This window comes from Ascaphus truei, chromosome 6, assembly GCF_040206685.1.
Source record: "Ascaphus truei isolate aAscTru1 chromosome 6, aAscTru1.hap1, whole genome shotgun sequence".
Lineage (NCBI taxonomy): Eukaryota > Metazoa > Chordata > Amphibia > Anura > Ascaphidae > Ascaphus > Ascaphus truei.
This window is the reverse complement of record NC_134488.1, coordinates 60,609,970-60,624,335: the sequence shown is the minus strand read 5'-3', so window position 1 is coordinate 60,624,335 and position 14,366 is coordinate 60,609,970. Positions and strand designations below refer to the sequence as shown.

The window sequence follows — 14,366 nt, the reverse complement described above, 5'->3', positions numbered from 1 at the left end:
TTCTGCGGCTGCTGGCCGGGGCAGGAGGCGGGCGCGGGGGAAGATGGATTGGCGGGCGCGGGGGAAGATGGATTGGCGGGGGAAGCCGGGTTGGCGGACTCACCACGGCGCTTCCCCTCCATCCCACGTTGGGAGCGGGCCCACAGGCAGCAGGCCGGACACCCTGCTTTCCCTGCGCATGGGGATTGCCAGCATTTTTTATTTAAATAAACCGGGCACTCACGGGGCCCGGGACGCCAACCCCGGCTGACCACCCCCTGTTGGCGGGCCTGGTGCTTTAAATAAATATATATATTAATATATACACAGTGGTGATTTTATAGGGAATGGGTGCCACAATAAGCAAATAAAAAAACATTTAGATATCAACTACAATAGAAAATTCAGCTTTAAAGAAAGAAATGTGTCAGAAAAAAACATGTATCCACTCCCACTAACCACAATATGACGTTTCTTGTTGCTGACTAATAAAATGTGTATGTGTTTAACATCTATAACTGACATAATCAATATGTTTTAACAAATTGCCAGAGAGAACTTTGAAATTGGGGTCATCTGCTTTATAAATAAAGCAAGGTCTAGATTGATAATCAATACCATTTGAACAGAAGGCTGGAGAGAAGGGAGCGTCCATCAGAATCTGACTGCACTTTTCGCCTGGAAGTAAAATTGATGTATTTATGCTCCGGTCCTGCTCTGTAATCAACATTAAAACTACCTGGATCACATATATACAGTGTAAGGGCTATGTCTACATGTTGGATTAAATAAACCTTTATTATTTTGATTTTCTAGTGCTGTGCTAGTATTTTGATCAGTTTTTCTGATCTTCTCTGACCGTTATCTGTTGCTTTTTACCGAGCACCACTAACTCCTATGCTGAGGCATTGAACTCAGTGTGTGCGGCCATTTTGTCCAATATATATACACACACACACACACACAGTCACGCACACACACGATATTCATATACATATGAAGATATTAATACGTTTTACTTTGTTAGCTCCTCGGGGCAGAGACCTCCAGGTGTATAGATGTTACAGCAGCAATACCACTTCCCAACGTTATTTATTTCTTATTTGTATGCAGGGTTACCACCACTCCGGGTTTGACCCGGCGACTACAGGTTTCGCTAATCTATCTCCGGGCTACGGGTTTACATTTCAAATCTCCGGGTGAGGTGAGCTAACTGGCATCTCTCCCTGCATGGTCCCGTCAAAATGGCGTCGCCATGACATCATGGCGCCAGGAAGCGTTACATTGCCATGACAACAAGACACCCTGCGGCGCTGCGTGACACCTCATGGTGCCGTGACGTCTCATTGTCATGGTAACGCGATGCCATTTGTCGTCGCAGAGCCACCATAGAAGGAAAGTCAAAGAAGAAAAAATATATATAAATAAAAAACTTTTTTAAAAAAATTAAAATATCCCGGTTATCATTCAGCAGAAGATGGCAACCAAAAGCGTGACGTCACGCGCGCCTGTATTTGCCGAGATTCGTGGCCGGCATGTTTGTGCAATGGGGGGGAAATTAAAACTTTGTTGGCGCGCTAAGCACCGGTCTCCCTGTGGCGCTTGTGCACACGCACTATAGACATACACATTGGCGTCCTAGTGTGTTTTTGGCGCGAGCAACGTCACTCGCGCCGTCTCCTGCCCTATGGATGCTGCCTTATATTATTACTAGGGTAACATTATCTATTGTTACAGTTTGCAGCTCAAACTGCTGGGAACATTTGCAACAAATGATCACAAACAGCAAAGTGTTGCAAATCTTTCACTGCTTGGGAGGGGGATTAAAACCTGCTATAGATATCAAAGGATGCTTTAAAACTCATTAAAAATGCCATTAAGAGTTGAATAAAAACAGAAAACAAAAAAGAGTAACTTTTTTTAATCTAATACGACAGAACTAATAAAATAAAAAATAAAAACATATATTGTAAGATTTAAAATATGTTGCATCTTTAATGGAATGTTTCTGTGGCCCCATATAGGAGCAAGTGCGTTAAAATAGCCTAACATCAACTTGCACATACAATCTATTAATAGTCTTATACAGAATGAAGTTGTATGTATCAACCCAAACATTTATGTGACACAGCAGGGATGTTTCATTATGTAGGCTATTATTTCAACGTATTATTTTCAACGCTCCAAAATGAATTTCTAGCTACGAACCATGTGTCATATGCGTGAAGCCTTCATACATACGATGCACATTTTATAAAGGTTTGCAATACTTTCAGCACTACAGAGCACTTAGATTGTAAGGTCTTCGGGCAGGAACTCGCTTTCCAAATGTCTACTTTTATGTCTGAAGCGCTTATTCCTATTAATGTTACTATGGATGGCGCTATATAAATAAAAATATACATACAAAACTTTTGATCCTCAAAACAAATTCAGATTTATCTCCGTACATACTCCCCAGAATGTGAGACGTGAGACTCTGTCTTATAAAAGCGCTCTTGCTCGGCAGAGGGTTTTCAGTGGCTGAAATTAGCTTATGTACAGGCATACCCCGCTTTAAGTACACTCACTTTAAGTACACTCGCGAGTAAGTACATGTCGCCCAATAGGCAAACGGCAGCTCACGCATGCGCCTGTCAGCACGTCCTGAACAGCAATACCGGCTCCCTACCTGTACCGAAGCTGTGCGCAAGCGGGGAGACTATAGAGCCTATTACAAATGCGTTATTTACATCAGTTATGCACATATATGATGATTGCTGTACAGTACATGCATCAATAAGTGGAAAAAAGTAGTGCTTCACTTTAAGTACATTTTCGCTTTACATACATGCTCCGGTCCCATTGCGTACGTTAATGCGGGGCATGCCTGTATTGACTTATCTAGCTACCCCCAACTATCAGTCAACCCCTTCCTGACTCACATCGCTTCTGCCCCCCTAGCTGATTGATGCAACGTTCATAGTGTAGATGAGTGTTGTCTCTTGTGTGATAAGATCTGGTTGGTTCAGAAGCACGAGGGTCCAAGAGGTTTGACAGCACTTTGTGATAAACTGGCAAGGCACAGCTCTTATCAAATAAAGAGAGAAACCTCGCACACCTTTCAATCACAGCAAGGTGACTAAATACATTGAGCAACAATTTTTTTTTAGTGCCTGGGGTCCGGCTGCCAGAGTGCCACCGGAGCCTTGGTGCTTGCGCGTCATCATGTGATCACTCTTGGAGCGATGACGCAATCAGAACCCGGAGACAGGAAATGGGGGGCGCTCCTCGTCCGATCTGCCCTGGAATACGAGCAAGTGCCCGTGGCATACCTAGTACATCATGAGGGCACCGTGGCCTGCCAGGTTAAAAAGATGTTTCAACTCTGTAATATATCTATAATATATTAACATCTGCTTTTTATTACAATCAGTTACAATTCATTTGATTATAATGAGTAACAAATTAACCTTCAGGGTACCTGTACCAGGTACATCAAACGTTTTTGGCATGCCTGGAATGGAACTAGCAAGCCGAGGCCCTATTGATGTTCTAGGCATGTCATGGCAAAAATGATCATTTTGTAAGGGTAGATCGGGCAGAGTGGTCATGTGATCGCTACAGGAGTGGTCACATGACTGCAAATGCCAGAGGCTTATTGGCACTCTGGTGCCGCCAAACCTCCTGCATGAAAAAGGGTATAAAGCTGCAATCGCTTTGAATTAACCCATTGAGTTGTTTTGACAGCATTGAAACCTGGAGGGGCAGGGGGCCCCCAAGGCTGAACTGTGTTATTTTTAGCTCTGGGTCCCAGTGTAGTTTTCGGTGTTACTTTCTGGGTAATTAAACATCAATTCAATAGGAAGCTGCAACCGATGATGTTGCGGCTTCTTATTGGAATGCAGGATTTGGTGGCCATTTTAAATCCCCTGGAGGGAACTATAATTATAGCTTGGGAACCTAAGCTCTATGGAGTTAAAAAGTATTGCAGTTCAGCTCCAAAGGACACCCCCAGAACCCTCCTCCTCCTCCCCCCCCCACTCCCGTTTCCAATGCTGTATAAAAAACAATGTTTTGTTTCACCACAATTAAGAATATACTGTTTTTATTCATGTATTTATTGAGCACTTCATCCTTGATGTGTGTGTGTATATACACACGCACATATATATCATATGCACATACTGTACGTGTATATATATGTGGATAATGATTATTTAATGTATGCAATAGTACTTTTCTTTAATTTTTGTCCGAGTTGTTATCAGTTAGCAGGGAGGATTTATAATACACCAACCATATGTACAGTGTATATTAGAAAGGCTTACTAATGGCCAGCGCAAATCAAATCCACATACACAGCATCACTCCTACTGAGTAAATAGGTTTAATACATATAGTAAATATGTTATCAAAATGTTTACCTATAAGTGTGTGTCTGTATATATATATATATATATATATATATATGATAACGCCTATTGCAGTATATATAAAGGTATATTTATAGACACGTACATGTATATACATATACATTTTTTGTAAACATTCATCAACAGCGTGTGTGTGTGTACTATATATATATATATATATATATATATATATATATATATATATATATATATATATATATATATATATACACACACACACACATACATACACATACACACACACGCATATATATATACATACATACAGTACACACACACACAATGCATTGCAGACACCTTGCAGCAGTGCAGGGGTTAACCATACTTCTAGGTCCCTTTTCTCCACAGCGCTGATAGGCGGCGGTGACACACATCTCTCACCATTTCACCAGCTTCCCTCCCATGATTCCACTTCAAGCCTTTGGCGTCACTACATCTGGAGCCATGCAGCTGTTTTAGCCACGAGTGGCTTATCAGCAGGCGTCCTCTATCCAGACGTTGGCTAGGGAAGACTATTCGCTCCCTACCAAACCCAATGATGCTGCGCCTTCTCCATCATCTGAACCCTGATGCTCCTTCTTCTCCTCAACACCAGGATGGACACCTCTGTCCTCTTAGCTTCAGAATCCATGTATTGTATCTGCCTTCTGCGTCTGCAGATCAATTCCTGCCGTTCTGTTTTCATTACAAGCCCCCAGCTAATTTACACGTTGCCTTTTCCCGTAACTCTCATGCCTGCTTATGGGGAAAACCTCTGATCCGGATATTTTGTCCTCGGCGCATGCAGGCAACATCCCCCTTCCAGCCGTGGCACAGATTAATGGCATCTCCTTAGCTGCCCCATGTCAACGTATCCACCCTTCCAATAATCGCAGCTATTCACGGATCCCCTTTTAGACGTTCTGTTGCTTGTGCCTTCGCTATGCCTTCCTCTTGTTGTCACACTGAGCCTTACAGACTATCCTTCCCTCCCAGCACCACGGGAAGATGAATACAAGCTCAGGGTCGGGGGGAGGGAGGGTCTCATTATCCAATAGGCAGAAGGACTGGGAATAAGTGTGATTTTTTTTTTTTTGGCATCTCCTATCTGAATTATTTATATCCATAGCACCTCTGGGAAGGACGATATAAACTGTGGAGAATCCCATTGGAATGTAATGCACATATATAGACTTACTTGATCATTTTTTTTTAAGGCTATGTCCCCAATTGCCAGCCAATACCTTAATATGCCCAGTGACAGATAACTAGTGTGGCGTTACAGGCAGTGAAAAGGGTTCAATTTTAGCATTCTATCTAAATGGGAGTGAATTGTGTGTGTGTGTGCGTGGCAAGCGGGGATTGAATGAGAGGAAGGGGGGCATTGAGTGATAGAGGGAGGAGAGTGTGTTAGTGAGTGAGAAGGGGGGAAGAGTGAGAGGGGGGGGGGGAAATAGAGGGGGTGAGAGAGCGAGGAGGTGAAAAAGAGGGGGGGGGGGTGCTCGCAAGACCCCAAACAGGGTGGTGGTGGTGGGGGGGGGGGGGGGGGGGGTTACAGTGGAATCTCTAATACTGGGCCCCGGGAAAGCTGTCGGCGGCCCTGCTTACCTGATGTGATGTATTTATTTGTATTGTTGCTGGAGATATACTGTATGCAGAGATCCCAGTAACAGGTCTGCAGAGGGCACAGACTGATGTTCTGCAAGTGTCACTGGTTTGTATTTGTTTTTATCATGGGTGGCAACATACACTTCAATCGAGTCTCGGTGCTAAAAGTTAGTACTTTTCTATTAAAATACAATTTTTTTAGTCTGTTTCCTACAACAATCAGGAAGCAATATTCTGAGAGGTGCTATTAATTAGCCAAACACATGCTACAGAATAGAGAAACACATGCTACAGAATAGAGAAACACACATGCTATAGAACAGAGAAACACATGCTACAGAATAGAGAAACACATGCTATAGAATAGAGAGACACATGCTATAGAATAGAGAAACACATGCTACAGAATAGAGAAACACACATGCTATAGAACAGAGAAACACATGCTACAGAATAGAGAAACACATGCTATAGAATAGAGAGACACATGCTATAGAATAGAGAAACACATGCTATAGAATAGAGAGACACATGCTACAGAATAGAGAAACACACATGCTATAGAACAGAGAAACACATGCTACAGAATAGAGAAACACATGCTATAGAATAGAGAGACACATGCTATAGAATAGAGAAACATGCTACAGAATAGAGAAACACATGCTATAGAATAGAGAAACACATGCTATAGAATAGAGAGACACATGCTATAGAATAGAGAAACATGCTACAGAATAGAGAAACACATGCTATAGAATAGAGAAACACATGCTATAGAATAGAGAGACACATGCTATAGAATAGAGAAACATGCTACAGAATAGAGAAACACATGCTATAGAATAGAGAAACACATGCTACAGAATAGAGAAACACACATGCTATAGAACAGAAAAACACATGCTACAGAATAGAGAGACACATGCTATAGAATAGAGAGACACATGCTATAGAATAGAGAAACATGCTACAGAATAGAGAAACACATGCTATAGAACAGAGAAACACATGCTATAGAATAGAGAAACACATGCTATAGAATAGAGAGACACATGCTACAGAATAGAGAGACACATGCTACAGAATAGAGAGACACATGCTACAGAATAGAGAGACACATGCTACAGAATAGAGAGACACATGCTACAGAATAGAGAGACACATGCTATAGAATAGAGAAACATGCTACAGAATAGAGAAACACATGCTATAGAATAGAGAAACACATGCTACAGAATAGAGAGAAACATGCTACAGAATAGAGAAACACATGCTATAGAATAGAGAAACACATGCTATAGAATAGAGAGACACATGCTACAGAATAGAGAGACACATGCTATAGAATAGAGAGACACATGCTATAGAATAGAGAGACATGCTATAGAATAGAGAGACACATGCTACAGAATAGAGAGACACATGCTACAGAATAGAGAGACACATGCTACAGAATAGAGAGACACATGCTATAGAATAGAGAAACATGCTACAGAATAGAGAGACACATGCTACAGAATAGAGAGACACATGCTACAGAATAGAGAGACACATGCTACAGAATAGAGAGACACATGCTATAGAATAGAGAAACATGCTACAGAATAGAGAGACACATGCTACAGAATAGAGAGACACATGCTACAGAATAGAGAGACACATGCTACAGAATAGAGAGACACATGCTACAGAATAGAGAGACACATGCTACAGAATAGAGAGACACATGCTATAGAATAGAGAAACATGCTACAGAATAGAGAAACACATGCTATAGAATAGAGAAACACATGCTACAGAATAGAGAGAAACATGCTACAGAATAGAGAAACACATGCTATAGAATAGAGAAACACATGCTATAGAATAGAGAGACACATGCTATAGAATAGAGAGACACATGCTATAGAATAGAGAGACATGCTATAGAATAGAGAGACACATGCTACAGAATAGAGAGACACATGCTACAGAATAGAGAGACACATGCTACAGAATAGAGAGACACATGCTACAGAATAGAGAGACACATGCTACAGAATAGAGAGACACATGCTATAGAATAGAGAAACATGCTACAGAATAGAGAGACACATGCTACAGAATAGAGAGACACATGCTACAGAATAGAGAGACACATGCTACAGAATAGAGAGACACATGCTATAGAATAGAGAAACATGCTACAGAATAGAGAGACACATGCTACAGAATAGAGAGACACATGCTACAGAATAGAGAGACACATGCTACAGAATAGAGAGACACATGCTACAGAATAGAGAGACACATGCTACAGAATAGAGAGACACATGCTATAGAATAGAGAAACATGCTACAGAATAGAGAAACACATGCTATAGAATAGAGAAACACATGCTACAGAATAGAGAGAAACATGCTACAGAATAGAGAAACACATGCTATAGAATAGAGAAACACATGCTATAGAATAGAGAAACACATGCTACAGAATAGAGAGAAACATGCTACAGAATAGAGAAACACATGCTATAGAATAGAGAAACACATGCTATAGAATAGAGAGACACATGCTATAGAATAGAGAGACACATGCTATAGAATAGAGAGACATGCTATAGAATAGAGAGACACATGCTACAGAATAGAGAGACACATGCTACAGAATAGAGAGACACATCCATGTCTTCATTTTTACTCTGATACGGACTATATTTCCCCCCCAGGTGGATTCAACTCAAACCTATATCAGCAGTCCTCACACGGGCTCTGGAACCCCCTATACTGCCACCATTACAGATTTTGGGGGGCGAACCCCTTGGAGACACTTCACGAACCCCGAGGGGTTTCCGAATCCCCGGTTGGGAATGAATACTATAAAGGTGGAGTTACAGATGTAGCCTGAATTACGGTCCCTGGAGCAGCAGGAAGAACAGTAAAGGCCGCGGCTTCCCGCAGGGGGTCCGTTCTTCTGAATGGGACCCCCAATGGGGAGATTTTCCGCTGCCGGAGGGTGCAGCAGCCAGGGTTCCGCAGGTACATTAAGGGGCCTATGCAGAGAGCAGCGCTAGAATAAATTGGAGAGTTTAAGAAAAAGTAGCTTTAATGGAGAGTTTTATTCTCCATATGCAGAAATGGGCGAAATCCGCTATTTTTAGCATTACTGCATGTGGAGAATTGTAAATGAGGAGATGCGCGCAGCTGAAAGGGAGAGAAAAAAATCGCGCATTTTTTTTTTTTCCCCCCCTATATCCGGCGAGCTCCTGCTTCTTGCCAACTTTAGTTGGCGGAGAAAATTGAAGAAAATCGCGCCAAAAACAGCCGCTAGATGGCGAGCGCGCCTTTCTGAATTTGGATATTTTTCAGACTGGCGAGATGTAGTTTCTCGCCAGCCGCGCGGCGAGATTTTCAAATAGAAAAAAAAAATGGCGCTTTTTTCCTACCTCGCCATTTTCAGCTGTTTTTTGCGCGATTTTCGCCGGAAAATGGCGAGGTTGTAAATAGCGCTGCTCTCTGCATGAGGGCCTTAGTCTGGCTACACCTGTACCTGCTTTCTTATTATTTTAAAGAGGTGATCACCGTACTGCGCTATAGGGTCTGTTTCCACTTTTCTGGTTTTTCCCTGCTCACTTTTTTTTATTTTTTACTGTGTTTTATTCCTAAAATATGAGCCCAATGCCTACATTAATGTGACTGCTAATACCCGCCTGCAATGGGACGTCATTGGATTGCAAAGAGCCTTATCAGAGACGCTCAGGATAAGACGGTGTCTCTGATAAATCTAATTTCAAGTCTGCATAGAAAACAGCTCAGTGCTGCCTGCTAAGGCTGCGTCCATAGAACGTTGAGCAGCGCTGAGCCGCGCGGACGCTGATGCTCACCTGATCAAGCATGAGCGATTTCATGCCCATGCAGGCGAGCCAGCGTCCGCGATCAGGAGGCGGGGGGAGGCGAGGCAGTGACGTCGCTGGGCCAATCGCCCGCGACGCACCAATGTCAACGTCACGGCGCCGACGTCACGCCGCCGTGACGTTGATGCTGCTTCGCGCTGATTGGATGTTTTCAGCCGACAGCGCTCTGAAAAACAGCTTGGCTGTCGGCTGAAAAATCCAACTCCTGAGCACGCCTGCGGACGCTCGCGTGAGCCCCCTCTAAAGACATACTCATTGAGGATGCCGGGGCTCAGCGCGGAGCGTCTGCACGGCTCAGCGCTGCTTGTCCTTTTATGGACGTGGCCTAAGGGTGGAGCAAGAGAGAATAAATAACAGGAGTTGCCATGTGACCACTCTACTGCAGGCTTTGGGCCTTCTTAAATAAAAAAATAATGACATTAAAAAAACAGCTAGGGGAAATAAAATAAGTAAAAATCAGGGTATTGCATTGAGTTGCTTTTTAAGATATATGTATGTGGATATTCAATATATGTGCTACCAAGTCTCCGCTTCTGCGTGATTTCCTTCAGCGATAAAGTGTTCGTCTCGCAGGGTTCTGCACTGAATCAGGACACTGCGTCTAATCCATTATCCCTTCTATGGGTGTCTTTAGATTAGGTTAGCCTTATGATATCTCCGAGGTCATGATTCATTGGAAGCATTCAGCCTTTGAGACAGCGATTACATCCTAATTAAATAGCGCAAAGTAATTAAGATAATGATCAAATATGCTCAGTCTCAAAGGGATTTTAATTATGTGGTATCTAAATACAAGTATCTGTGTGTATATATATATATGTATATATAGCAAATGGAAATATTACTGTATGCTCATTTGCACGTCTAGACAGGTCTGCAAGACATGCAAATGAACATCCAGTAATATTTCCATTTGCTATATACTTTACTGTGGAGGGTTTTTGTCACCTTTTTTACCCATCATAACTTAACTAAGTACGGTGTGTGTGTGTGTGTGTGTGGTGTGTGTGTGTGTGTGTGTGTGTGTGTGTGTGTGTGTGTGTGTGTGTGTGTGTGTGTGTGTGTGTGTGTGTGTGTGTGTGTGTGTGTGTGTGTGTGTGTGTGTGTGTGTGTGTGTGTGTGTGTGTGTGTGTGTGTTAAGTTATGGTGAGTAAAAAAAAGTGACAAAAACCCTCCACAGCAAAGCAAATATGCAAATGTAAATACAACTGTATGCTCATCTGCATGTCCCAGACCTCCGTTTTCACTCCCTTTATCTCCGTCATGCAGGGGAGTGTGAATGGCGACAGGATCACCGGGGCTCCAGCGGGCCCTCTCCGCAAGGCGCCGCCATCTTCTATGCGTTCGCTCATGCGCATTGTAGTCGTGCATGCGCAGTGACGGCCAGGAGTCCGGCGGCCAAGTTAGGATTGCCGCGAGAGATCGTGCATCTACAGGGAGTCGCTAGCAGCGGCCTTTACAAACTCGTGCATGCGCAGCAGAGATAGCGCACGCGGCCCCAATTGGGAAAGAGCTCCACAGGGGACTACAAGATTCAGCAGCCACTGGGGCTGCTATCCATGTTACCCCAGGGAGCCAATTGCGTGGCAGAGATCTCCTGCAGAGAGATACATTTGGCGCACTGAGGGCTTGCTAGGGAGTTGGAGCTGGGACGCAGATATTGGAGGTTGTATAGGTGCAGGGGTCTGTGACCCTCTGCACTAGGACAGAGACCCCCTAGGCCCCAGCTAGGCCCCAACTCACCCTAAGATTGTGGCTGCTGTAGGAAAGGCCCCTGTAGTTAGGAACCCTGTCCTTTAGTAGTCAGCCAGCTTATGGCCACAGCAGCTTCAGTGGACATCTTGCTGCCACAGTCTGGGACCCGACTGCAGGAGAGAGAGAGAGCTGGAGCACCCGGCAGGTACCTTCACCACAACACGTGCACCAATCAGTACACCTCACCTAGTGGGCAGCACTGTCTCACACTTGGGTGGGTGGGAAACTCTTGGGACTCCTGGGTACACAGTGTTGGTGGTGTTGGGGGAATAAGGTGTGGGGTTAAGGCCCTGCGAGGCGAAGGGGTAGTTGTATCTATTAGTAACATTAGAGTGTTAAGAGTTATATCTGTGTCAGTAAATGTTATGGTTTTATACAGTGTGTGATTGATGTTATTGGGTCCTGTGAGGGGCTCCTCCCACTATGCAGGGATCCCTCATAGGTGGAGGCGTTGCACCGAGAGTATTGTGTTATATCACCTCGAGCTCCCCGTGGCGGAGGCTTAGGCCCCTGTGAGCCAACAGGTAAGCGCAGCATCAGTAGCATCCATAGCGTGTACCCCCAATCTCACTTAGAGGGGGGCTACATGGGCTACATATATATATATGTATATATATATATATATATATATATATATATACACGTATATTCATAGATACCATATAATTAAACTAATTAATATGCATATATATATATATATATATATATATATATATATATATATATACACACACACACACACGCACACACAGAAATGTATTTTTATACATTATCATCATTGATTTATATTGGCAACATATTCCATAGCGCAGTATGGGTTTGAGGATGAAAAACAATAAAATAACAAACATTAACATACATTGTAGTAAGTAAGGAGGGAGGAGCTTACTATATATATATATATATATATATATATAAAAGTTATTCAGTATTAGGTGATACCTTTTTTATTTGGACTAACAATTTATGTCATAGGACAAGCTTTCGAGAGTTCTCCTCTCTTCTTCAGGTCAGTAATACTGGTATACAAAGGAATCTATAGCTAAAACAGTGTAGAATATAGATATATATTCTTTTATCAACAAGTCCCATAGTAGGTTAAGTATAATTATCAGGGCCACTGACAGGGGGAGCATCATGGTAACTGTCGCAGGCACAGCAGAAGATGGAGCAACGCTGGCCTCTACCCCACTGCTGGCTTCCAGTACACAGCACCCCCTTTCCTGATGAACAACCCAGGATCCAGGTTGAAGTTTTAGTCTTCGACCCTTGAAATGCTGTTGGAGGCCGTGATAACTGTGAGAGTGTTCCAAGCCTTTGCTACGGGTAAGAGCTCTGAGTGAACCAATCGCATTGCGTTCTGTCTTCTACACCAGTCAGAGAGGACTATGACCCAAATGTTATAAGCGGTGCTATTCCGTAAGACATCTGGTGCCAGAAGACACCTTACAGCCCATCCAAGTCTTATGGGATAGCACCGCTTAGTAATGTGGGCCCTTGCATCAAGTGGCAATGTGTGGAAACGAAGCCGTGGTTCATGAACGTGGCACATCTGAGACATTAATAGAGAACAGTATCCTGTGACACTCAAAAACTCAGTGACGAAAGTCAAATAGACATTTAAAGTCTTTAATGATGCAGACATAACGCACAACTTTTTCGGGGAAATCCCTTCTGGATTTCACAGGTTTTGACCTAAAGAAGGGATTTCCCCGAAACGTTGTACAGGATACTGTTCTCTATTGAAGCCTATGGAGCAATTTCTGCTGGGATTCTCGCTTTCCTGCTAGATCACCAACCACCATTTTGAAAGGAGTGGAGTGCTACCACCATCTATGGATCCTTTGAAACATCTGAGACATTCACATTTGGCCAAAAGATCTTAATGTGTCCAGGTTTTCGCAAGGATACGGCCTCTCAATAGAAACCCAAAGTTGCTGATTTTTCAGGTTTCGCTGCACCTCACCAATCACCCAGATTGTACCCAATAATGGTCACTGCTTTTGCGCTAGGATGGACCTTTAACCATCTCACACATTATAATGAGACACATGCTTTATGACTGCACTGCAGCCCCATTTGGGGTCTTAGTCCTCTTCAGTTCCATTGAACCACTTTGCCGCCATATACATTATTTAGGATAGGAGCTGGTTACCTTGGTGAATCATATGGAGGAGGGCTACCTTGGTGCCCTTCGTATTGCTTCACCATGGCCCGCACGCTCCAGTATGGGTTTCCAATATCTTCATCCGTGCTGCTAGTCCTAAGAAAGAAACCATTGTAACTAGTGAGGAATGTATTATTTCACACAAACAGGACTTCAAAATGGACAGTAGAAAAAAACCACATAGCCTATTAAGGATATCATTGTATATGTGCTGAAGCGGCCATTCAAACTCAATGAGGATTCTTTGATGAAATGTGAACGGTTGCTTCAGCGTATATAGAATAAGGTCTTCCCATTCTGCCTACCTTCTCCTATACAAGCACAGGCCTATAAAACAAAACAAAGAAACAAAAACAGCTAAATGTTTGCTGTAATACATTTAAGGAAAACAATGACATTGCTCATTTGTTTTCAAATTGCTGTTTTTTGCAAATTAACAAGGATTGCACCTAGAAATAAATGGAGCCATTGTTAGGGCAAATATTTGGGTGTTATGGCTAGGACTCCGAATGAGGGCGTGCCGTCTACCCTTAGCCCACCTTGTCCCTGTAATAATGTCAATAAGGA

At 43.0% G+C, this 14,366-nt stretch overlaps 1 protein-coding gene across 7 annotated transcripts in view; it reads right to left on the bottom strand.

Moving 5' to 3' along the window:
• The window catches only part of DIXDC1 (DIX domain containing 1), a 124,733-nt gene that overhangs the window by 41,397 nt on the left and 68,970 nt on the right, over window positions 1-14,366 (bottom strand). For all 7 annotated transcript variants that reach the window (XM_075604424.1, XM_075604425.1, XM_075604428.1 and 4 more), the window contains one exon: window positions 13,788-13,895. In XM_075604424.1, coding sequence (XP_075460539.1) covers window positions 13,788-13,895 — 108 coding nt within the window. The remainder of the gene's footprint in view (window positions 1-13,787; window positions 13,896-14,366) is intronic.